Source organism: Ranitomeya imitator, chromosome 3 (genome assembly GCF_032444005.1).
Source record: "Ranitomeya imitator isolate aRanImi1 chromosome 3, aRanImi1.pri, whole genome shotgun sequence".
Lineage (NCBI taxonomy): Eukaryota > Metazoa > Chordata > Amphibia > Anura > Dendrobatidae > Ranitomeya > Ranitomeya imitator.
In genome coordinates this window covers 575,937,076-575,963,417 of record NC_091284.1, presented here as the reverse complement: position 1 = coordinate 575,963,417, position 26,342 = coordinate 575,937,076, and the positions used below count along the sequence as shown (strand labels likewise).

Here is a 26,342-nt window from a genome sequence, read left to right as displayed (position 1 = left end):
GGCCACGTGTTCTCAGTACCGGGCCTCTCTGGTTCGGTTCTGAGGCTGTCACGGTGGCCAGACCCGATCCGCGACCCTGCTAAGGGGTGTCCAATAAAGGTGATAGTCTGTCAGGGGTTCGTGACGCCATCTGTGGTGTTCGGTCAGGGTGACCGACGCTGCTGTGGGGTCCGCTGGGGTGATGGAATGGCAGCTGGATGGTATACCTTCCTGTTATGAAAGGTAATTCAGTACCACAATGGACATAGAGGTCAGCGCACATACAGTGACCTGGCAATAACCCAAAAAACAAGAACGAGCTCTGAGACGTGGGAACTCTGTTGACCGCAATCCCTAATCCTCTCCAACCACACTAAAGGCAGCCGTGGATTGCGCCTAATGCTCCCTATGCAACTCGGCACAGCCTGAGAAACTAGCTAGCCTGAAGATAGAAAATAAGCCTACCTTGCCTCAGAGAAATACCCCAAAGGAAAAGGCAGCCCCCACATATAATGACTGTGAGTTAAGATGAAAAGACAAACGTAGAGATGAAATAGATTTAGCAAAGTGAGGCCCAACTTTCTGAACAGAGCGAGGATAGGAAAGGTAACTTTGCGGTCAACACAAAACCCTACAAAAACCACGCAAAGGGGGCAAAAAGACCCTCCGTACCGAACTAACGGCACGGAGGTACACCCTCTGCGTCCCAGAGCTTCCAGCAAGCAGAAAAAAAACAAATTGACATGCTGGACAGAAAAAAACAGCAAACAAATAGCAAAGAGGAACTTAGCTATGCAGAGCAGCAGGCCACAGGAACGATCCAGGAGGAAACAGGTCCAATACTAGAACATTGACTGGAGGCCAGGATCAAAGCACTAGGTGGAGTTAAATAGAGCAGCACCTAACGACTTCACCACATCACCTGAGGAAGGAAACTCAGAAGCCGCAGTACCACTTTCCTCCACCAACGGAAGCTCACAGAGAGAACCAGCCGAAGTACCACTTGTGACCACAGGAAGGAGCTCTGCCACAGAATTCACAACAGTACCCCCCCCCTTGAGGAGGGGTCACCGAACCCTCACCAGAGCTCCCAGGACGACCAGGATGAGCCATATGAAAGGCACGAACAAGATCGGGAGCATGGACATCAGAGGCAAAGACCCAGGAATTATCTTCCTGAGCATAACCCTTCCACTTAACCAGATACTGGAGTTTCCGCCTTGAAACACGAGAATCCAAAATCTTCTCCACAATATACTCCAACTCCCCCTCCACCAAAACTGGGGCAGGAGGATCAACAGATGGAACCATAGGTGCCACGTGTCTCCGCAACAATGACCTATGGAATACGTTATGTATGGAAAAAGAATCTGGAAGGGTCAGACGAAAAGACACAGGATTAAGAACCTCAGAAATCCTATACGGACCAATAAAACGAGGTTTAAACTTAGGAGAGGAAACCTTTATAGGAATATGACGAGAAGATAACCAAACCAAGTCCCCAACCCGAAGTCGGGGACCCACACAGCGTCTGCGATTAGCGAAACGTTGAGCTTTCTCCTGGGACAAAGTCAAATTGTCCACTACATGAGTCCAAATCTGCTGCAACCTGTCCACCACAGTATCCACACCAGGACAGTCCGAAGACTCAACCTGCCCTGAAGAGAAACGAGGATGGAACCCAGAGTTGCAGAAAAACGGTGAAACCAAGGTAGCCGAGCTGGCCCGATTATTAAGGGCGAACTCAGCCAAAGGCAAAAAGGACACCCAGTCATCCTGATCAGCAGAAACAAAGCATCTCAGATATGTTTCCAAGGTCTGATTGGTTCGTTCGGTCTGGCCATTAGTCTGAGGATGGAAAGCCGAGGAAAAAGACAAGTCAATGCCCATCCTACCACAAAAGGCTCGCCAAAACCTCGAAACAAACTGGGAACCTCTGTCAGAAACGATATTCTTTGGAATGCCATGTAAACGAACCACATGCTGGAAAAACAATGGCACCAAATCAGAGGAGGAAGGCAATTTAGACAAGGGTACCAAATGGACCATCTTAGAGAAGCGATCACAGACCACCCAAATGACTGACCTCTTTTGAGAGACGGGAAGATCTGAAATAAAATCCATAGAGATATGTGTCCAAGGCCTCTTCGGGACCGGCAAGGGCAAAAGCAACCCACTAGCACGAGAACAGCAGGGCTTAGCCCGAGCACAAATCCCACAGGACTGCACAAAAGTACGCACATCCCGCGACAGAGATGGCCACCAAAAGGATCTAGCCACTAACTCTCTGGTACCAAAGATTCCAGGATGACCAGCCAACACCGAACAATGAACCTCAGAGACAACTTTATTCGTCCACCTATCAGGGACAAACAGTCTCTCCGCTGGGCAACGATCAGGTTTATTAGCCTGAAATTTTTGCAGCACCCGCCGCAAATCAGGGGAGATGGCAGACACAATTACTCCCTCTTTGAGGATACCCGCCGGCTCAGATACACCCGGAGAGTCGGGCACAAAACTCCTAGACAGAGCATCTGCCTTCACATTTTTAGAGCCCGGAAGGTACGAAATCACAAAGTCAAAACGGGCAAAAAACAACGACCAACGAGCTTGTCTAGGATTCAACCGCTTGGCGGACTCGAGATAAGTCAAGTTCTTATGATCAGTCAAGACCACCACGCGATGCTTAGCTCCTTCAAACCAATGACGCCACTCCTCGAATGCCCACTTCATGGCCAGCAACTCTCGATTGCCCACATCATAATTTCGCTCAGCAGGCGAAAACTTCCTGGAAAAGAAGGCGCATGGTTTCATCACCGAGCAATCAGAACTTCTCTGCGACAAAACAGCCCCTGCTCCAATCTCAGAAGCATCAACCTCGACCTGGAACGGAAGCGAAACATCTAGTTAACACAACACAGGGGCAGAAGAAAAACAACGCTTCAACTCTTGAAAAGCTTCCACGGCAGCAGAAGACCAATTGACCAAATCAGCACCTTTCTTGGTCAAATCGGTCAATGGTTTAACAATACTAGAAAAATTGCAGATGAAGCGACGATAAAAATTAGCAAAGCCCAGGAACTTTTGCAGACTTTTCAGAGATGTCGGCTGAGTCCAATTATGGATGGCTTGGACCTTAACAGGGTCCATCTCGATAGTAGAAGGGGAAAAGATGGACCCCAAAAATGAAACCTTCTGAACACCAAAGAGACACTTTGATCCCTTCACAAACAAAGAATTAGCACGCAGGACCTGAAACACCGTTCTGACCTGCTTCACATGAGACTCCCAATCATCCGAGAAGATCAAAATGTCATTTAAGTACACAATCAGGAATTTATCCAGGTACACTCGGAAGATGTCATGCATAAAGGACTGAAACACTGATGGAGCATTGGCAAGTCCGAATGGCATTACTAGATACTCAAAATGGCCCTCGGGCGTATTAAATGCAGTTTTCCACTCATCGCCTCGCTTAATACGCACAAGATTATACGCACCACGAAGATCTATCTTGGTGAACCAACTAGCCCCCTTAATCCGAGCAAACAAATCAGATAACAATGGCAAGGGGTACTGAAATTTAACCGTGATCTTATTTAGAAGGCGGTAATCTATACAAGGTCTCAGTGAACCATCCTTATTGGCTACAAAAAAGAACCCTGCTCCTAATGGCGACGATGACGGGCGAATATGCCCCTTCTCCAAAGACTCCTTCACATAACTCCGCATAGCGGCGTGCTCAGGCACAGATAAATTAAACAGTCGACCTTTTGGGAATTTACTACCAGGAATCAAATCGATAGCACAATCACAATCCCTATGCGGAGGTAGGGTATCGGACTTGGGCTCATCAAATAAATCCCGGTAATCAGACAAGAACTCAGGAACCTCAGAAGGGGTGGATGACGAAATAGTCAGAAATGGGACATCACCATGTACCTACAGACAACCCCAGCTGGACACAGACATGGATTTCCAATCTAATACTGGATTATGGACTTGTAGCCATGGCAACCCCAACACGACCACATCATGCAGATTATGCAACACCAGAAAGCGAATAACCTCCTGATGTGCTGGAGCCATGCACATGGTCAGCTGGGTCCAGTACTGAGGCTTATTCTTGGCCAAAGGCGTAGCATCAATTCCTCTCAATGGAATAGGACACTGCAAGGGCTCCAAGAAAAACCCACAATGCCTAGCATACTCCAAGTCCATCAAATTCAGAGCAGCGCCTGAGTCCACAAATGCCATGACAGAATACGATGACAAAGAGCAGATCAAGGTAACAGACAGAAGAAATTTTGACTGTACCGTACCAATGGTGGCAGACCTAGCGAACCGCTTAGTGCGCTTAGGACAATCAGAGATAGCATGAGTGGAATCACCACAGTAGAAACTCAGCCCATTCTGACGTCTGTGTTCTTGCCGTTCAACTCTGGTCAAAGTCCTATCGCACTGCATAGGCTCAGGTTTAAGCTCAGGTAATACCGCCAAATGGTGCACAGATTTACGCGTGCGCAAGCGTCGACCGATCTGAATGGCCAAAGACATAGACTCATTCAGACCAGCAGGCATAGGAAATCCCACCATGACATCCTTAAGGGCTTCAGAGAGACCTTTTCTGAAAATAGCTGCGAGTGCACCTTCATTCCACTGAGTGAGTACGGACCACTTTCTAAATTTCTGACAATATACCTCTATTTCATCCTGACCCTGACACAGAGCCAGCAAATTCTTCTCTGCCTGATCCACAGAATTAGGCTCATCGTACAGCAATCCGAGCGCCAGGAAAAATGCATCGATATTACTTAACCCTGCTGTTCTGTTCGGTCTGGGGAGACCTATTTTGAACTTTGGTATTTTTTGGGGTGTTCAAGATGCGGTTCTGAAACTTGTGGTTGATTGACTTAAATGAGGATGGGTCGGTCGGCCACGGGTTTCAGAGCCGCATCTTGAATATTTTAAAGAATATTGAAGTTCAAAGTCGGTCATTTTTGACCAACAGAACAGCAGGGTTAATGCAGGATCTCCTGACGCAAGAGAAAATGCCCAGTCCTGAGGGTCGCCACGCAAAAAAGAAATAACGATCCTAACTTGTTGAACTGGGTCACCAGAGGAGCAAGGTTTCAAAGCCAGAAATAGTTTACAATTATTTTTGAAACTCAGAAATTTAGTTCTATCTCCAAAAAACAAATCAGGAATAGGAATTCTCGGTTCTAACATAGAATTCTGAACCACAAAGTCTTGAATACTTAGTACTCTTGCCGTGAGCTGATCCACACATGAAGACAGACCTTTAATGTCCATTGCTACACCTGTGTCCTGAACCACCCAAATGTCTAGGGGAAAAAAAAGGCGAAACACAGTGCAAAGAAAAAAAAAATGGTCTCAGAACTTCTTTTTTCCCTCTATTGGGAATCATTGGTACTTTGGGCCTCCAGTACTGTTATGAAAGGTAATTCAGTACCACAATGGACATAGAGGTCAGCGCACATACAGTGACCTGGCAATAACCCAAAAAACAAGAACGAGCTCTGAGACGTGGGAACTCTGTTGACCGCAATCCCTAATCCTCTCCAACCACACTAAAGGCAGCCGTGGATTGCGCCTAACGCTCCCTATGCAACTCGGCACGGCCTGAGAAACTAGCTAGCCTGAAGATAGAAAATAAGCCTACCATGCCTCAGAGAAATACCCCAAAGGAAAAGGCAGCCCCCACATATAATGACTGTGAGTTAAGATGAAAAGACAAACGTAGAGATGAAATAGATTTAGCAAAGTGAGGCCCAACTTTCTGAACAGAGCGAGGATAGGAAAGGTAACTTTGCGGTCAACACAAAACCCTACAAAAACCACGCAAAGGGGGCAAAAAGACCCTCCGTACCGAACTAACGGCACGGAGGTACACCCTCTGCGTCCCAGAGCTTCCAGCAAGCAGAAAAAAACAAATTGACAAGCTGGACAGAAAAAAACAGCAAACAAATAGCAAAGAGGAACTTAGCTATGCAGAGCAGCAGGCCACAGGAACGATCCAGGAGGAAACAGGTCCAATACTAGAACATTGACTGGAGGCCAGGATCAAAGCACTAGGTGGAGTTAAATAGAGCAGCACCTAACGACTTCACCACATCACCTGAGGAAGGAAACTCAGAAGCCGCAGTACCACTTTCCTCCACCAACGGAAGCTCACAGAGAGAACCAGCCGAAGTACCACTTGTGACCACAGGAGGGAGCTCTGCCACAGAATTCACAACACCTTCCCACAGGTGAAGTATGTCCCCAGGGCTTCCCAGTAAGGCGGATGGCGATGGTGTGAGGTGCAGGCAATAATGAGGACACAAGGTTGCAGTCTCTTTACCTCTTTACTGAAGACCTCAGGATCCTCAATCCAGAGCACGTTTAACAGGGCTATCAGAGACCGGCCGGTCTGATGGGCACTTCCAGAGTTTCCCTCGCAGATGGAAATCGTTGCCCACCACTAGCGCCTGTGTGTTGTAGTCCTACCCTGCTGAGCATTCGGAATAGTCCTCACAACTGCTGTTCTCGTTCGTTCATTCTCTACAGCTCTCTCTCTCTTTATTTCCAGATGTTACTAGTTTCTCGTCCCCCAGATATGTTATGGCTAGGACGCACCCGTATGACGGGAAGGCCTGGAGGTCTTCCGGGACCCTAGAGACGCCCCTCTCCCACTGTTGCCCCCTATGTCTTCGTAGGAAATTTAAGGTAGACAGCCAACCTATAATTAACTGTCCTGCGGAGTTCGAAGTAAGGCCTAGAGTCAGTTACTCCTGCGGTGTTCCGGCCACCGGCTACACGCCTCAGTAGGATGTTGCCTCGGTCTCACGGCACGACTCCTACTGGTACTCCTTTTTGCTTGATCTCGTTTACACTGTTCCACAATATCCTTCCTTTCGTGTCTCTTCCTTAGGATACCGCCGCAAGGTAGTGCAGGCGCGGTTCTGTTACGTTCTGTTCTGTTCGCTAGGCACCTGCCAGGTTCCCCCCTGTGTCTTCTCCCTGCAACACCCCCTGCCACGGGATGTTGCCTGAATCCAACCCAGTCAGCTTCTGACTAACTTCCTCCCCAACCCCTAGTTTTACCAGTGTGAGGAGTGGCCCAATAAATAAAGCCTTTTTCTCCCCCTAGTGGCCGGAGTGTGAAGTGTAATGTGTTCTGGTGATACCTGGTCAGGAGAACTCCTTTAGTGCCATCAGACGTACCATCACTCCCCTTAGTGGCACAGCGTCATACTGCAACGACCAGGTCTCCGGGGTCCTGCATTATATACTATGTGGGCAGTGTTATATACTGTGTGGGCTGCGTTATATACTGCATGGCTGCTATATAATGCGTGGCCAGAGTTATATACTATGTGGGCAATGTTATATACTGCGTGGGCTTTGTTATATACTGTTTGGCCACTGTTATATACTGCGTGGCCACTGTTATATACTGCGTGGCCACTGTTATATACTGCGTGGCCACTGTTATATACTGTGTGGCCTGTATTAACGCATCGGGTATTCAAGAATATGTTGTGGCCTGTGCTATATACTATGTGGCTGCTATATACATACATATTCTAGAATACCCGATGCAATAGAATCGGGCCACCATCTAGTAATTTAATAAATGTTTATATTAAAAGACTTCTTTTTATTTCTCCTTAAGATGTTTCATGAAGATTCTAGTGGTGGCTGGCAACTAGTGGCTGTTGATGTGAATAAGCCACAGGGAAGAGCTCCGGCATGTCTGCAGGTAAGCTGTATATGATGTACAATGACTGCAAATGAGTTGCATACAGCACAATTAATGTGAAAATTAAAGTGAATGGCTAGTATCTTGATTATGGTTAAATACCTGGTGGCTCAGTGGTTAGCACTGCAGCATTACAGCACTGGGATCCTGGGTTCAAATCCAACCAAGGACAACATCTGCAAGGAGTTTGTATGTTCTCCCCATGTTTGTGTGGGTTTCCTCCGGGTTCTCCAGTTTCCTCCCATACTCCAAAAACATACTGATAGGAAATTTAGATTGTGAGCCCCAATGGCAACAGTGATGATGTCTGTAAAACACTGTGGAATTAATGGTGCTATTTAAGTGAGTAAAATAAATAAATAATAAATATTCTTGACCTGGCTTGTGTCCCATAATCTTTCTGTCCCCCTGGTCTGACCTAAGCTTGTCTGACATTGCTTTTTGATTCTGTCTCTCGTTCTTTTACTTACACAGCTAGTTTATCCATACTTTCAGAAGGCTTTCTCCAGCAAACAGTTACTTTGAGAATGCAAACCAAGGTGTAAGTCCAGATTCCTGTATAGGGGCTAAAGGGTGAAGATCAGGGTTTCTCTTGAATCTGCTGGATGAAGTGGCTAACAAGAAGTCTGTCAAAAATAGTCTTTTTGGAGCTGATGACTCCAGACATATTTTACCGCCTTTGTTCTCCTCTTCACATACAGTAACTGTCTCCAAGATAATCTTCACCTGACATCTAGTACTATAAAATTCTCTACAGTGTATCATACTTTTTAGTTAAATAAATTTATTGTAATTGTTTTTATGCTCTACACTCATTCTGCATGGGTGCAGAACAATCGTATTTACAATCGTCGGGTCCCCATACAGTTTCTGTCGGCCCATGTGAATGGGGATTTTAACGAGCGCCATTTTAATTACCGTATTATTTGCTTTATAAGATGCTCCGGATTTTTTTAATAAAATGGTGCTTCTTATAATCCATGCATCTAAGGCTAGGTTCACATTGCGTTAGGCTTAGAACAGAAATCAAAACAAATATAACAAAATACCCAGGCTGAGAGGGGCTATAGCCCTGCTCCCTACGTAAATGTATATATGCAGCCAGAAACGGTAATGAGTGTACTACTCCCAGAACGTATAAAAAACTAGAGGACATGGAGTACAATAAACACCAACAGATTGAAAAGATAAAACAATCATTTTATTAATGCACTTAAAATGTACAATACCAGCCCATTCAAAGGGCAAAACACAAAGAAGAGGATAAATGCAAGGAACCTGCTAGCACAGCAGGATAAATGGACCAATAGTGCAACATATGCCTGGGTAAGTATAGCGAATCCTGAAACGGGGGAGGGGGAGGAAATGCTCATGCTCCATGACGTCACCCGGCAAGATTTTGCCGCATGCGCACACCGTACTGATGGCCACAGTAGATGTGCATTTCCGGTTTGCGCTTCTCGGGGAGCGTGCGCCGCACCTGTTGGTACTTGGGGGCAGTGCTATTTAAACCCAGGGGACACAACATATGCTACTCCCCTTCTTGAAGAAGCACTTACGCGAAACGCGCGTCAAGGGGTCACAGCAGGAGGACCAAGGACACCATCTATTATGGGTGAGTGATGGCATCTTATTGGGACTTGTAGGAAGATTGGGGATCCTATGTTTTATGGCAGCATCTATAGGAGTCTACGTGTAGAACCTGTATGGCAGATCCATTTGGATTATACTATTTCCTCCCCCTCCCCCGTTTCAGGATTCGCTATACTTAAAAAAAAATTTGGGGGGAAAAAAGTGCATCTTATAATCCGAAAAATATGGTATATACTGTTGAACATTACTCCTTTATCGATAAATATTTGTATAGCTAAATGCATCTTTTGAAGAGTGTTCGTTTTATAGCGTTGAGGCAGATTCCTCAGAACACTGACACTAAGAGAACTGTTCACTCTTCTACTTCTCCAAAACATCTATCTTAACCGCGCAAAGCAGGAGAGAAGCTGCACATCTCTAAATCTGCACAGATGCTACAGACAGTGGCTAGGTGAGTGACTTTTCAGGTCATGGGACCAGTCTCATGTCTGGAAGGAAAAATGGGGTAATGTATATAGCTGAGCTGTGTGTGTTTTAACCCCTTAGTGACAGAGCCAATTTGGTACTTAATGACCAGGCCAATTTTTACAATTCTGACCGCTGTCACGTTATGTGGTTATAAGGCCGGCGTTACACTAGGCGTAAGTAAATACGATTTGTTTTTTACGGCCGTAATAAGCAGTAATTGTCCCAAAACACTGTTCCGTATTCAATGCGAGGATGCGATTTTTACGCACAAATTTATCCGTGTGTCATCCGTATGGCATCCGTATGGCGATTTTTTTTCTCGCAGGCTTGCAAAATGGACATATCATGGATCCATCGGCTCAAATATTATTAAAAACATATATACAGTCTATATATATATATATATACAGTATTTTTTGATTTTTTTAACTTTGTTTCAGGTGACAAGGGTCTTCAGGTGGATTAAGATTATAATAAAATATTAAAACACCATGTGTCTTTAATTCATTAAAATACTTTTTAATAATGTGTGCATGTTTTATTATCCATTTCGTACTATTGAATTAATAATGGGTAGGTGTCATAATTGACGCCTCTCCATTATTAACCTGACTTAATGTAAACTTACAATAGCAAGGTGACATTAACCCTTTATTACCCCATATCCCACCACTACACGGGAGTGGGAAGAGAGTGGTCAAGTGCCAGAATAGGCGCATCTTACAGATGTGCCTTTTCTGGGGTGGCTGGGGGCAGATGTTTTTAGCCAGGGGGGGTCCTATAACCATGGTCCCTCTCTAGGCTATTAATATCTGCCCTCAGTCACTGGCTTTCCCACTCTGGCGGAGAAAATTGCACAGGAGACCACGCCAATTTTTTTCAGGATTTAACCCTTTAATTTAATAGCTAGAGACCCCAAATTTGACACAAAGACACTTCTCACATTACTAAAGAGGAATATGTAATAAAACAAGGGATATGAGATGGTTTACTGTATGTAAACCATTTCTCATATCCTGTCGGGTTTGTGAAGGAGATAGGAAAAGCCGGCAATTGAATTTCCTGTGTAACAGGCCAGACTAACCCCCCACCCAGAATATACCCGGGGTTAAAGTGGCCTAGTCCAGATTATACCCGGATATATTCTGGCCTAGCCCAAACTATACCCCGGGGTATAAATTGGACTAGTCCAGATTATACCCCTCCAGGTCAGAATATACCCCAGCTGCTGTAGATCAGGCAGCGCACAGGGCCCCAGGGAGAGTACAGGGCCCCAGGCAGCACACAGGGGCCCCAGGGAGCGCATAGGGCCCCAGGCAGAGCACGGGATCCCAGGCAGCGCACAGGGCCCCAGGCAGCCCACAGGGACCCCAGGCAGCCCACAGGGCCCCAGGCAGCGCACGGACCCCAGGCAGCCCACAGGGGCTCCAGGCAGCGCACAGGGCCCCAGGCAGCGTAAAGGGGCCCCAGGCAACGCACAAGGCCCCAGACAGCACACAGGGCCCCAGGCAGCACACAGGGGCCCCAAGCAGCACACAGGACCCCAGGCAGCACACGGGCCCCAGGCAACACACGAGGTCCCAGGCAGCACACAGGGGCCCCAGGCAGCACACGGGGCCCCAGGCAACACATGAGGTCCCAGGCAGCACACAGGAGCCCCAGGCGGCACACGGGACCCCAGGCAGCGCACGGGGCCCAAGGCAGCGCACGGGGCCCCAGGCAGAGCACATGGGCCCCAAGCAGCGCATGGGGCCCCAGGCAGCACACGGGGCCCCAGGCAACACACGAGGTCCCAGGCAGCACACAGGAGCCCAAGGCGGCACACGGGGCCCCAGGCAGTGCACGGGGCCCCGGGCAGCGCACGGGGCCCCAGACAGCACAGGGGCCCCAAGCAGTGCATGGGGCCCCAGGCAGCACATGGGGCCCCATGCAGCACACGAGGCTCTATGCAGCGCACAGGGGCCCCAGGCAGCACACGGGGCCCCAGGCAGCACAGGGCCTCAGGCAGTGCACAGGGGGCAGAGACAGTGCACAAGGGAGGGGGAAGAGACAGCGTGCAAGGGGGAAAGAGACAGTGAATGGGGATCCAGGCAGCACACAGGGCCCCAGGCAGTGCACAGGGGGGCAGAGACAGTGCACAAGGGAGGGCGAAGTGACAGTGTGCAAGGGGGAAGAGACAGTGAATGGGGATCCAGGCAGCACACAGGGCCCCAGGCAGCGCACAGGGGGGCAGAGACATTGCACAAGGGAGGGGGAAGTGACAGTGTGCAAGGGGGGAAGAGATAGCGTGCAGGGCCCCTGTGCGCTGTCTGGGATCCCATGTACGCTGTTTGGGACCCCCTGTGTGATGTCTGTGGCCCCGTTCTTGAGTATATTAAAGATTAAAGTATATTAAAGATCCGATTTTTCATGCTTATGAGAACCATTGAGTGATGTACTCAAGAACGGGGCCCCAGACATTGCACAGGGGCCCCAGACATCACACATCACACAGGAGCCCTAGACATCTTAGGCTAGTTTCACATTTGCGCACGGCTGTGTACGCTCTCAGTGAAGCCCCGCCCATTGTCACACCCGTCAATTTAGCTCCGCCCAGGTGCGCATGCGGCCGCATGAGGCCTGCGTACCCTATCTTTATCATTTGGTACACAGGTCCTGCGGATGTTTGCGTTTGCGTCCGCATGCGTTGTTTTGACGATTCGGTGAACACAAGAAAATCCAGCTTGTAGCCTTCACCGCGGGTTGCAGCACCGTCAAAAGAACGTCGGCGGAGCTTAACCGGCAGGGCGCAGCAATGGTCAAGGCTTCACTGAGAGCGTATGCATGTGGACGGCTGTACGCAAATGTGAAACTAGGATTGAGTGATATACTCAAGAGCAGAGCCCCAGACATCGCACAGGAGTCCCAGACAGCGTACAGTGGGTCCCAGATAGCGCACAGGGGACGTGCGCTCTGTCTATTTCCCCCCATGCGCGCTATCTCTTACCCCCTTACTCACTGTCTCTGCCCCCTGTGCGCTATCTGGGACACCCTGTGGGCTGCCTGGGGTCCTGTGGGCTGCCTTGGGCCCCTGTGTGTCATCCGTATGGCATCCGTATGGCGATTTTTTTTCTCGCAGGCTTGCAAAATGGACATATCATGGATCCATCGGCTCAAATATTATTAAAAACATATATACAGTCTATATATATATATATATATATACAGTATTTTTTGATTTTTTTAACTTTGTTTCAGGTGACAAGGGTCTTCAGGTGGATTAAGATTATAATAAAATATTAAAACACCATGTGTCTTTAATTCATTAAAATACTTTTTAATAATGTGTGCATGTTTTATTATCCATTTCGTACTATTGAATTAATAATGGGTAGGTGTCATAATTGACGCCTCTCCATTATTAACCTGACTTAATGTAAACTTACAATAGCAAGGTGACATTAACCCTTTATTACCCCATATCCCACCACTACACGGGAGTGGGAAGAGAGTGGTCAAGTGCCAGAATAGGCGCATCTTACAGATGTGCCTTTTCTGGGGTGGCTGGGGGCAGATGTTTTTAGCCAGGGGGGGTCCTATAACCATGGTCCCTCTCTAGGCTATTAATATCTGCCCTCAGTCACTGGCTTTCCCACTCTGGCGGAGAAAATTGCACAGGAGACCACGCCAATTTTTTTCAGGATTTAACCCTTTAATTTAATAGCTAGAGACCCCAAATTTGACACAAAGACACTTCTCACATTACTAAAGAGGAATATGTAATAAAACAAGGGATATGAGATGGTTTACTGTATGTAAACCATTTCTCATATCCTGTCGGGTTTGTGAAGGAGATAGGAAAAGCCGGCAATTGAATTTCCTGTGTAACAGGCCAGACTAACCCCCCACCCAGAATATACCCGGGGTTAAAGTGGCCTAGTCCAGATTATACCCGGATATATTCTGGCCTAGCCCAAACTATACCCCGGGGTATAAATTGGACTAGTCCAGATTATACCCCTCCAGGTCAGAATATACCCCAGCTGCTGTAGATCAGGCAGCGCACAGGGCCCCAGGGAGAGTACAGGGCCCCAGGCAGCACACAGGGGCCCCAGGGAGCGCATAGGGCCCCAGGCAGAGCACGGGATCCCAGGCAGCGCACAGGGCCCCAGGCAGCCCACAGGGACCCCAGGCAGCCCACAGGGCCCCAGGCAGCGCACGGACCCCAGGCAGCCCACAGGGCCCCAGGCAGCCCACAGGGGCTCCAGGCAGCGCACAGGGCCCCAGGCAGCGCAAAGGGGCCCCAGGCAACGCACAAGGCCCCAGACAGCACACAGGGCCCCAGGCAGCACACAGGGGCCCCAAGCAGCACACAGGACCCCAGGCAGCACACGGGCCCCAGGCAACACACGAGGTCCCAGGCAGCACACAGGGGCCCCAGGCAGCACACGGGGCCCCAGGCAACACATGAGGTCCCAGGCAGCACACAGGAGCCCCAGGCGGCACACGGGACCCCAGGCAGCGCACGGGGCCCAAGGCAGCGCACGGGGCCCCAGGCAGAGCACATGGGCCCCAAGCAGCGCATGGGGCCCCAGGCAGCACACGGGGCCCCAGGCAACACACGAGGTCCCAGGCAGCACACCGGAGCCCCAGGCGGCACACGGGGCCCCAGGCAGTGCACGGGGCCCCGGGCAGCGCACGGGGCCCCAGACAGCACAGGGGCCCCAAGCAGTGCATGGGGCCCCAGGCAGCACATGGGGCCCCATGCAGCACACGAGGCTCTATGCAGCGCACAGGGGCCCCAGGCAGCACACGGGGCCCCAGGCAGCACAGGGCCTCAGGCAGTGCACAGGGGGCAGAGACAGTGCACAAGGGAGGGGGAAGAGACAGCGTGCAAGGGGGAAAGAGACAGTGAATGGGGATCCAGGCAGCACACAGGGCCCCAGGCAGTGCACAGGGGGGCAGAGACAGTGCACAAGGGAGGGCGAAGTGACAGTGTGCAAGGGGGAAGAGACAGTGAATGGGGATCCAGGCAGCACACAGGGCCCCAGGCAGCGCACAGGGGGGCAGAGACATTGCACAAGGGAGGGGGAAGTGACAGTGTGCAAGGGGGGAAGAGATAGCGTGCAGGGCCCCTGTGCGCTGTCTGGGATCCCATGTACGCTGTTTGGGACCCCCTGTGTGATGTCTGTGGCCCCGTTCTTGAGTATATTAAAGATTAAAGTATATTAAAGATCCGATTTTTCATGCTTATGAGAACCATTGAGTGATGTACTCAAGAACGGGGCCCCAGACATTGCACAGGGGCCCCAGACATCACACATCACACAGGAGCCCTAGACATCTTAGGCTAGTTTCACATTTGCGCACGGCTGTGTACGCTCTCAGTGAAGCCCCGCCCATTGTCACACCCGTCAATTTAGCTCCGCCCAGGTGCGCATGCGGCCGCATGAGGCCTGCGTACCCTATCTTTATCATTTGGTACACAGGTCCTGCGGATGTTTGCGTTTGCGTCCGCATGCGTTGTTTTGACGATTCGGTGAACACAAGAAAATCCAGCTTGTAGCCTTCACCGCGGGTTGCAGCACCGTCAAAAGAACGTCGGCGGAGCTTAACCGGCAGGGCGCAGCAATGGTCAAGGCTTCACTGAGAGCGTACGCATGTGGACGGCTGTACGCAAATGTGAAACTAGGATTGAGTGATATACTCAAGAGCAGAGCCCCAGACATCGCACAGGAGTCCCAGACAGCGTACAGTGGGTCCCAGATAGCGCACAGGGGACGTGCGCTCTGTCTATTTCCCCCCATGCGCGCTATCTCTTACCCCCTTACTCACTGTCTCTGCCCCCTGTGCGCTATCTGGGACACCCTGTGGGCTGCCTGGGGTCCTGTGGGCTGCCTTGGGCCCCTGTGGGCTGCCTGGGTCCTGTGCACTGCCTGGGGCACCATGCGCTGTTTGGGGCTCCATGCGCTGCCTGGGGCCCCTGTGTGCTGCCTGGAGCCCTGTGTGCTGCCTGGGGTCCTTGTGTGCTGCCTGGGGCCCCTGTGTGCTGCCTGGGGCCCTGTGCGCTGCCTGGGGCCCCTGTGGGCTGCCTGGGGCCTCTGTGGGTTGCCTGGGGCCTTGTGCACTGCCTGGGGCCCCTGTGGGCTGCCTGGGGCCCCTGTGGGCTGCCTGGGGTCCTGTGCACTGCCTGGGGCACCGTGCACTGTTTGGGGCTCCGTGCGCTGCCTGGGGTCCCTGTGCGCTGCCTGGGGCCCTTGTGCACTGCCTGGGGCCCTGTGTGCTGCCTGGGGCCCCTGTGGGCTGCCTGGGGCACCTGTGTGCTGCCTGGGGCCCTGTGCGCTGCTTGGGGCCCCTGTGTGCTGCCTGGTGTCCTGTGCACTGCCTGGGGCAGCGTGCGCTGTTTGGGGCTCCGTGCGCTGACTGGGGCCCCTGTGCGCTGCCTGGGGCCCTGTGCACTGCCTGGGGCCCCTGTATGCTGCCTGGGGCCCTGTGCGCTGCCTGATCTATAGCAGCTGGGGTATATTCTGACCTGGAGGGGTATAATCTGGACTAGTCCAATTTATACCCCGGGGTATAGTTTGGGCTAGGCCAGAATATACCCGGGGTATAATCTGGCCCAGAGGGGTATAAACTGGACTAGTCCAATTTATACCCTGGGGTATAGTTTGGGTTAGGCCAGAATATACCCGGGGTCACTTTAACCCTGGGTAAATTCCTTTGCGGGGGTTTAAGCTGGCCTGTTACACCGGCTTTTCTGCCATCTAGCGCTGAATTAAATGTAAATATGTATATATATATGTGTGTGTCTCACTGTTTTTTACGGCCGTAATATGCAGAAAAGTCCCCAAAATAGTGATCCGTATGTCATCCGTAAGCAGGGTGCGTCAGCGTATTTTGCACATGGCATCCTCCGTATGTAATCCGGATGGCATCCGAACTGCGAGATTTTCTCGCAGGCTTGCAAAACCGACAAACGGACATACAATGGATCCATGGGCTCAAATAATCGTAAAAACATATATACTGTCTATATATATATATATATATATATATATATATATATATAGATAGATGTCAGTGAGACACATATATATATATATATATATATATATATATATATATATATATATATATATATATATCATACAGCTCTAGATAGCTTAAAACCCGGTAATTCAATTGCTGGCTTTTCCTATCTCCTTCTCAAACCAGACATGATATGAGACATGGTTTACATACAGAAAACCATCTCATATCCCTTTTTTTTGCATATTCCACACTACTAATGTTAGTAGTGTGTATGTGCAAAATTTGGGAGCTCTAGCTATTAAATTAAAGGGTTAAATCGCGGAAAAAATTGGTGTGGGCTCCCGCGCAATTTTCTCTGCCAGAGTGGTAAAGCCAGTGACTGAGGGCAGATATTAATAGCCTGGAGAGGGTCCATGGTTATTAAAGGCACGGATGATTGACCTCGTGGAGACCAAAACATCCAACACTGATAGCCAGTTTCCTACTCCACACTGATGAGGGGCAAAAACCCCGAAACAGCTGTCTGTGGATGGATACCATGCTTGGCATAGGTGGTTTTCCTTTATTGGATGTTTTCTGTTATGATGCGGTGGTTTAGGAGCAACATGGAACGAGCTCTGAAGGAAGTGGTATCTGTACTGACCGCAGTCCCTAAGCTCAACACAACACTAGAAGTAGCGGTGGGATGCTCCTAGCTCTCCCTAGGCACCTCGACACAGCCTAAGAGCTAACTACCCCTAAAGAGAGATGCGTCAACCTCAACATCAGCGCCTTTCTTCGTCAAATTAGTAAGGGGCTTAACCACACTGGAAAAGTTGGCAATGAAACGGCGATAGAAATTAGCAAAGCCCAAAAATTTTTGAAGGCCCTTCACAGATGTGGGTTGAATCCAGTCATGAATAGCTTGGACCTTAACAGGATCCATTTCTATAGACGAGGGAGAAAAAATAAAACCCAAAAAAGAGACCTTCTGAACTCCGAATAGGCACTTAGACCCCTTCACAAATAAAGCATTATCACGAAGGATCTGGAACGCCATCCTGACCTGCCTCACATGAGACTCCCAATCATCGGAAAAAATCAAAATATCATCCAAATATACGACCATGAATTTATCAAGATAATTGCGGAAAATATCATGCATGAAAGACTGGAACACAGATGGAGCATTAGAGAGCCCAAATGGCATCACAAGGTATTCAAAATGGCCTTCGGGCGTATTGAATGCAGTTTTCCATTCATCACCCTGTTTAATACGAACAAGATTATATGCCCCACAGAGGTCAATCTTAGTAAACCAACTAGCCCCTTAATCTGAGCAAACAAATCAGTAAGCAAAGGCAAGGGGTATTGGAATTTGACCGTGATTTAATAAGAAGGCGATAATCTATACAGGGTCTCAAGGAGCCATCCTTCTTAGCAACAAAAAAGAAACCCGCTCCCAATGGTGACGAAGAGGGCCGAATATGCCCCTTCTCCAAAGACTCATTAACATAACTCTGCATGGCGGCATGCTCTGGCACAGACAGATTGAAAAGTCGGCCCTTAGGGAACTTGCAACCAGGAATCAAGTTAATAGCACAATTACAGTCCCTGTGCGGTGGAAGGGAACTGGACTTGGGCTCATCAAATACATCCTGGAAATCCGACAAAAATTCAGGGACCTCAGAAGAGGGGAAAGAGGAAATTGACATCAAAGGAACGTCACTATGTACCCCTTGACAACCCCAACTAGTCACAGACATAGTTTTCCAATTAAGCACCGGATTATGTTCCTGTAACTATGGAAAACCCAGTACAACAACATCATGTAGGTTATGCAACACCAGAAAACGGCAATCTTCCTGATGTGCTGGAGCCATGTACATAGTCATCTGTGTCCAGTACTGAGGTTTATCCTTGGCCAAGGGTGTAGCATCAATACCCCTCAAAGGAATAGGGCTCTGCAAAGGCTGCAAGGAAAAACCACAGCGCCTGGTGAATTCCAAGTCCATTAAGTTCAGGACAGTGCCTGAATCCACAAATGCCATGACAGAAAAGGACGACAATGAGCAAATCAGGGTCACAGATAAGAGAAATTTAGGCTGTATAGTACTAATGGTAACAGACCTAGCGACTCTCTTAGTACGCTTAGGGCAATCAGAGATAACATGAGCAGAATCACCACAGTAAAATCACAGCCTATTCTGACGTCTGAATTCCTGCCGCTCTGTTCTAGTCAAAATCCTATCACATTGCATAGGTTCAGGACTCTGCTCAGAGGACACTGCCATATGGTGCACAGCTTTACGCTCGCGCAGACGCCGATCAATCTGAATGGCTAGAGACATAGATTCGCTCAAACCGGCAGGCGTAGGAAAGCCCACCATAACATCTTTAAGGGCTTCAGAAAGACCTTTTCTGAAAATTGCAGCCAGAGCCTCCTCATTCCATTTAGTGAGCACAGACCATTTTCTAATTTTCTGGCAGTATAATTCTGCCGCTTCCTGACCTTGACACAAGGCCAACAGGGTTTTTTCTGCATGATCCACAGAATTAGGTTCGTCATACAATAATCCGAGCACTTGGAAAAATTTGTCTACATTCAATAGTGCCGGATCCCCTGTTTCAAGAGAAAAAGCCCAGTCTTGAGGGTCACCACGCAGCAAGGATATGATGATCTTTACTTGCTGAATGGGATCACCAGAAGAACGGAGTTTCAGAAGAACGGGGTTTCAAAACAAAAAATAATTTGCAGTTATTTCTAAAGTACAAAAACTTGGATCTGTCCCCAAAAAACAAATCAGGAGTAGGAATTCTAGGCTCTAAAGCCGGAGTCTGGACAACATAATCTTGGATACTCTGTACTCCTTCAGCAAGTTGATCCACACTAGAAAACAAACCCTGAACATCCATGCCAGAGCATATATCCTGAACCACCCAAAGATCAAGAGGAAAAAAGAGACAAACCAGAGCACAGAAAAAAAAATGGTTCAGAACTTTCTTTTCCTTTTTTTGAGATGCATTTAATTCTTTTTTGGCCACTTGTACTGTTATGATGCGGTGGTTTAGGAGCAACATGGAACGAGCTCTGAAGGAAGTGGTATCTGTACTGACCACAGTCCCTAAGCTCAACACAACACTAGAAGTAGCCGTGGGATGCTCCTAACTCTCCCTAGGCACCTCGACACAGCCTAAGAGCTAACTACCCCTAAAGAGAGATGCAGGAAAACTATCTTGCCTCAGAGAAAATCCCCAAAGGATAGATTAGCCCCCCACAAATAATGACTGTGAGTGGAGAGGGAAAAGACATACACAGAATGAAACCAGGATGAGCACAGGAGGCCAGTCTAGCTAAATAGATAGGACAGGATGGAATACTGTGCGGTCAGTATAAAACACTACAAAAATCCACGCAGAGTTAACAAAAAATCTCCACACCTGACTAAAGGTGTGGAGGGTAAATCTGCTTCCCAGAGCTTCCAGCAAGACAGAATTAATTCATACTGATAAGCTGAACAAGCATAGAAAGCACAGAACGGATAAGTCCACAATCTGTGGACAGAAAAGAGCAAGCAAGAACTTAGCTTTGCTGAACTGGTAAGGATAACAGGGAAATCCAAAGAGAAGTGAATCCAACCAGGAACCATTTACAAGTGGCACTGGCTGAAGGATAGAGCCAGGCATAAATAGCCGAGCAGAAAAGACGATCAGTGGAAGCAGCTGCAGACAGCTAAATCCAAGGAGCAGCCATACCACTTGAAACCACAAGAGGGAGCCCAAGAGCAGAACTAACGAAAGTGCCACTTACAACCACCGGAGGGAGCCCAAGAGCGGAATTCACAAAAGTTTTCCTTTATTGGATGCTGCCCTTCCCTTGGTTGTTCCTTCCCGGGGAAAGGCCTGGCTATTCATTGCCTGCGTTGAGAAACACGTGATGGTGTCTCCGCAGCTCCTCTACATGCATTTGCATATTTGGGGGCAGTGTTCTGGATCACTACGTTGAGAAACACGTGATGGTGTCTCCGCAGTGTTGGATGTTTTGGTCTCCACGAGGTCAATCATCCGTGCCTTTATAGACTTTCTACTAGGCACTGCTCCTGATAGCCAGTTTCCTACTCCACACTGATGAGGGGCAAAAACCCCGAAACAGCTGTCTGTGGATGGATACCATGCTTGGCATAGGTGGTTTTCCTTTATTGGATGTTTTCCTTTATTGGATGCTGCCCTTCCCTTGGTTGTTCCTTCCCGGGGAAAGGCCTGGCTATTCACTGCCTGCGTTGAGAAACACGTGATGGTGTCTCCGCAGCTCCTCTACCTGCAGGTCCATGGTTATTGGCCCCCCTGGCTAAAAAACATCTGCCCCCAGCCACCCCAGAAAAGGCACATCTGGAAGATGCGCCTATTCTTGCATTTGGCCACTCTTTTCCCTTTCCCGTATAGCGGTGGAATATGGGGTAATGAAGGGTTAATGTCACCTTGCTATTGTAAGGTGACATTAAGCCAGATTAATAATGGAGAGGAGTCAATTATGACACCTATCCATTATTAATCCAATAGTATGAAATGGTTAAAAACACACACACACACATTATTACAAAGTATTTTAATGAAATTAATACACAGGTTGTTGTTATATTTTTTATACTGGTAATCCACCTGAAGACCCTATTCTTTTATGCTTGTTTTTTCTCTGGTTCCCAGTGTCTGGCTCTGCCCCCTGACCGCCTTCCACTCTGTCACATGATCTTAGGTCCTTTTGCTTTACCTCATCACCCTGTCTCATGTGGAAGGTCCCGTTGGTGATCAGGTTAGTTACCCGGTGTCTGGTCCAGCTCCGTTGCTGCTGGGTGCAGTTTCCCCTGCATCATTAATACCGGGTATCGTGACACTCTCTATTGATTGGTCTCTCTCTATCCAAACTATCTCCTCTTCAATCAATCCTGAATGCTGCAGCCAGGGTTGTATTTCGGTCCTGCCACTTCCCCGGTGCCTCCACCTTGTGACAGTCATTACACTTGTTGCACATTCACTACAGAATACAATACAAACTTATCTCTAACCCACATATCTCTCCACAGCTCAGCACTACCCTATATTTCTCCAACATCTCTCTCTATCATCCTACCTGTGCTCTCCGTTCTGCAACTGATCAAAGACTAGCATCCTACATAATCTGAGTCTCGCAACTGTCTTCATAATTTCTCTTGTGCTTCGCCAGTTTGCTGCAATATACTACCCAAATATCAATTTAATACTTGGCCTCCACATTTTTAAACGTGCTTTATAAACACATCTCTTTGGACAAGCCTATCACCAATCTTCGCTAATCTATCTCTTGCCTGTTCCCTCTTTCAAAATTTTCCTCAGAATCTGTTCCCTCCTATCCATCTGCCTCCACATCCTCAATGCATCCAATAGCACTCGTTAACTGTACTTAGACAGATACTGGCTGATGACCGGATCATGCAGCTTATTTGGAATCCGCTATTTATTATAGTAATGGCTGGACCATACATGACAAGCACTTTTTACCTATTGTGTCCCCCCAATCTCCTTATAGATTGTAAGCTGGTGAGCAGGCCTTCACTCCTCCTGTAACAGTTGAACTATGTGTTACTTTGGATTGTCTTTATTGTCGGTACATGTCCAAACTTAATTGTAAAGTACTGCAGAATATGTTGGTGCTATATAAATAAAATTATTATTAATAGCAAAGATTGAACATATAGTATGCACAATATACCGATCTTTCTTAGTCCCAACTCTAAGGGAGGTCATTTAGAAAAGATAAAGACCCCTATTTTCATTTGTGTTTCATTTAAAGTGAGTTTTCTTGTTTTGTGGTATTCTTTACCATTTTTGGGTCAAATTCTTCAAATTCATAGAGAAGGGGAAATGGAGAGTCAGCTCACCCAAGTTGCAGCATGGATCCTGCTAGTTTCTTCGCATGAACAAGCTTGGAACCGGCCGGGGCAAAACAGAGGAACGAAAATCCAGCGAAGCAGCCAGTGTGTAAGATAAAATCCAAATGTATTATGAAAAAATTACCTAAAAGTGCATGTCAGTTTCAATATGACTGAGACCTATGCATTTCAGCTCCTTGGAGCCTTACCCATGGTTGAATAAAGCTCCAAGCAAAAAGGTGCATGACCCTTCAAAATGTCACACAATATGCTTCAATTATGCAAAAGTGATATTAGACTGATTTTGTACTCCAGTAGGTTACTGTCACGAGCACAGTGTAGGACAGACTAAGCGCAACACAAAGGTATAAGGGGAAGGGGACTAAATACTAGGGAAGAGGGGAGTGGAGACCCCTAGAATGATCTAACATCACTCTGTCTGCCCTATTGTCCCTATATAGGTTCCACACATATCGCCTAGCAGGTTACCTAATCCCTGCCTGTCCCTGGCAATAAGCCCTGCACTTCACTAGGAAGGACAGGATGAGCACTAGTCAGGACAGGATGAGCGCTAGTCAATCCCCACTACCGCTAAAGACAGCTAAGATACACAAAACAAGGGAATACTTAGCTTGGGTAGACTCAGAGAGAAACACCTATGTCCCCCAAACTCCAAAAAACACTCTAGCTGACTGCTGCAGCTCCAAGTCTCAACAGGGAAGGGAAAATAGAAAATATCACCCACACTTGCTAGCAGCATGTAGGAAGTATATCAACACCCAGGTCCAGGTGTGGCCATTATCATCGGTGGGGGTGTCCACTCATCTGCAAAGCAAACTACTGAGACCTTCTGAAGACAGATGCAGTGCAACCGTCTGCAGCCTCTGACACATCCATGACAGTTACTGGAGTACAATTACGCAAACACGTTGATACATTTCAAAAAGTTGCAAATGACGAGTTAAGCTAGAACATCTGACAAAGGAAAAACAAGCTCATATCGTAGAAAAAAAATAGATAAAACCAAGTAAAGTTGAGTTAAGAAAGGCACAAATTAAATAATGAATAAGGCACAAATATTAAAGGTCACTATTTGCGTTTTTTCTGGAGAAAAAAATGATGATTATGATTCGGGGCCAAAGGCTTTGGAGGTGTACTGAAGGGGTATTGTCAGAAATACAGTGCATTCTACACTCATAAATACAAATAAAATTAATGCTAATCAATATTCACATCGCTATGAGACTTTTTCTGCCATAATGCAGCCATATAGAGTTGTTTTCATTTTAAGAGTCTTTTGATTTACACTGCACTCCTGATGTAGTGAGGAGAAAAAAAGTAACATAGTGGATTTCCTATTAAATTTAATTAATATCGCAAGATGTGTTTATGCTTGAAATGGCTTTTAAGTCTCTCCCTGTGCTGTTCTGTTCTCCACGTGTGCCTGTGCACCAGCTAATAAAATGAAAGGATGCATTAATAGAAGGCTGTTATTTAGTAGTATTAGGTCTATTGCCAGGAAGCTGGGAACTGCTCAATAAAATTCTGTGTACTAAGAAAATTCTTTTTGCCAATAACAGTGCCACCTGCAGCATTATATATTTGCTCTAAATAACTGTGTATGAACATAGTGGTAATACAGATTGTGATACATGAGGCGAGCACTGCCCTTCTGCACACATGAGGATTAAGACATTTTTAGAGGTGGATGTAACTTGCCTTAATAATTAATGAACACGACTCCTGCTTGTCTGGGGTTCTGTGTTAGTTTTAGGGACCATTTATTATGCTGTGTGCTTGCCTACAACTTCTGGCTTCCATTGAATACATAACTAACATGTTATTTTAGCATGAATGATCAGAAAAATATACTATTAAATGTCCACAGTTTAATTGTTTCAATTTTATTAAAATTCATACAGATACCGTATTTTGCAGATTATAAGACACACCCCAAATTTTCAGGAGAAAAATAGGAAAATAACTTTTTTAAAATAAAATGATGGTGCTTCTTACAATCCAGGCATCTTATTGCTTACCGAGGGTGGTGGCTGCGGTGAAGTGGGGTATCAGGGTCGCTGCTGGTGGAGGCAAGAGTGGCGCTGCGGGTGTTCAGTGGTGCAGGGGCCCCATCGACATTTTGGGAAAGCCCAGAGCCCCCGCACTGTTTACTATGCGGTGGACTCTGGGACAAAGGCTGCCGAGGTGGCGCATGTGCAGATGGAGATCTTGCCGCTGAGATCACATCTCCCGAGATCTTGGTGCTGAGATCTCCATGTGCGCTGCATCAACGGCCATTTTCCTGGAGACATCGCATGGAGGCACGCGTGGATGGAGATCTCGGCTTTCCTCCATCTGTGCCTTTCTCAGAGTGAGACGCCGGACTCCGGAAGAAGAATGGTGGCCGCCATATGCCGTCACCACAGGGCTACTGCTCACTGCCATACCACCACAGGCCCTACCGCTCGCCACCGTACCACCACCACACACCGTAGGACCACTGTACCACCACTGCAACAGCCCCAGGCCCACAGCATCAGCAAGAAAAGTAACATAGTAACATAGTTAGTAAGGCCGAAAAAAGACATTTGTCCATCCAGTTCAGCCTATATTCCATCATAATAAATCCCCAGATCTACGTCCTTCTACAGAACCTAATAATTGTATGTTACAATATTGTTCTGCTCCAGGAAGACATCCAGGCCTCTCTTGAACCCCTCGACTGAGTTCGCCATCACCACCTCCTCAGGCAAGCAATTCCAGATTCTCACTGCCCTAACAGTAAAGAATCCTCTTCTATGTTGGTGGAAAAACCTTCTCTCCTCCAGACGCAAATAATGCCCCCTTGTGCCCATCACCTTCCTTGATATAAACAGATCCTCAGCGAGATATTTGTATTGTCCCCTTATATACTTATACATGGTTATTAGATCGCCCCTCAGTCGTCTTTTTTCTAGACTAAATAATCCTAATTTCGCTAATCTATCTGGGTATTGTAGTTCTCCCATCCCCTTTATTAATTTTGTTGCCCTCCTTTGTACTCTCTCTAGTTCCATTATATCCTTCCTGAGCACTGGTGCCCAAAACTGGACACAGTACTCCATGTGCGGTCTAACTAGGGATTTGTACAGAGGCAGTATAATGCTCTCATCATGTGTATCCAGACCTCTTTTAATGCACCCCATGATCCTGTTTGCCTTGGAAGCTGCTGCCTGGCACTGGCTGCTCCAGGTAAGTTTATCATTAACTAGGATCCCCAAGTCCTTCTCCCTGTCAGATTTACCCAGTGGTTTCCCGTTCAGTGTGTAATGGTGATATTGATTCCTTCTTCCCATGTGTATAACCTTACATTTATCATTGTTAAACCTCATCTGCCACCTTTCAGCCCAAGTTTCCAACTTATCCAGATCCATCTGTAGCAGAATACTATCTTCTCTTGTATTAACTGCTTTACATAGTTTTGTATCATTGGCAAATATCGATATTTTACTGTGTAAACCTTCTACCAGATCATTAATGAATATGTTGAAGAGAACAGGTCCCAATACCGACCCCTGCAGTACCCCACTGGTCACAGCGACCCAGTTAGAGACTATACCATGTATAACCACCCTCTGCTTTCTATCACTAAGCCAGTTACT

At 47.7% G+C, this 26,342-nt stretch overlaps 1 protein-coding gene across 2 annotated transcripts in view; it reads left to right on the top strand.

The window, feature by feature from the left end:
* The window catches only part of NALCN (sodium leak channel, non-selective), a 1,007,092-nt gene that overhangs the window by 409,451 nt on the left and 571,299 nt on the right, over positions 1-26,342 (top strand). For both annotated transcript variants that reach the window (XM_069757980.1, XM_069757979.1), the window contains exon 10: positions 7,658-7,744. In XM_069757980.1, coding sequence (XP_069614081.1) covers positions 7,658-7,744 — 87 coding nt within the window. The remainder of the gene's footprint in view (positions 1-7,657; positions 7,745-26,342) is intronic.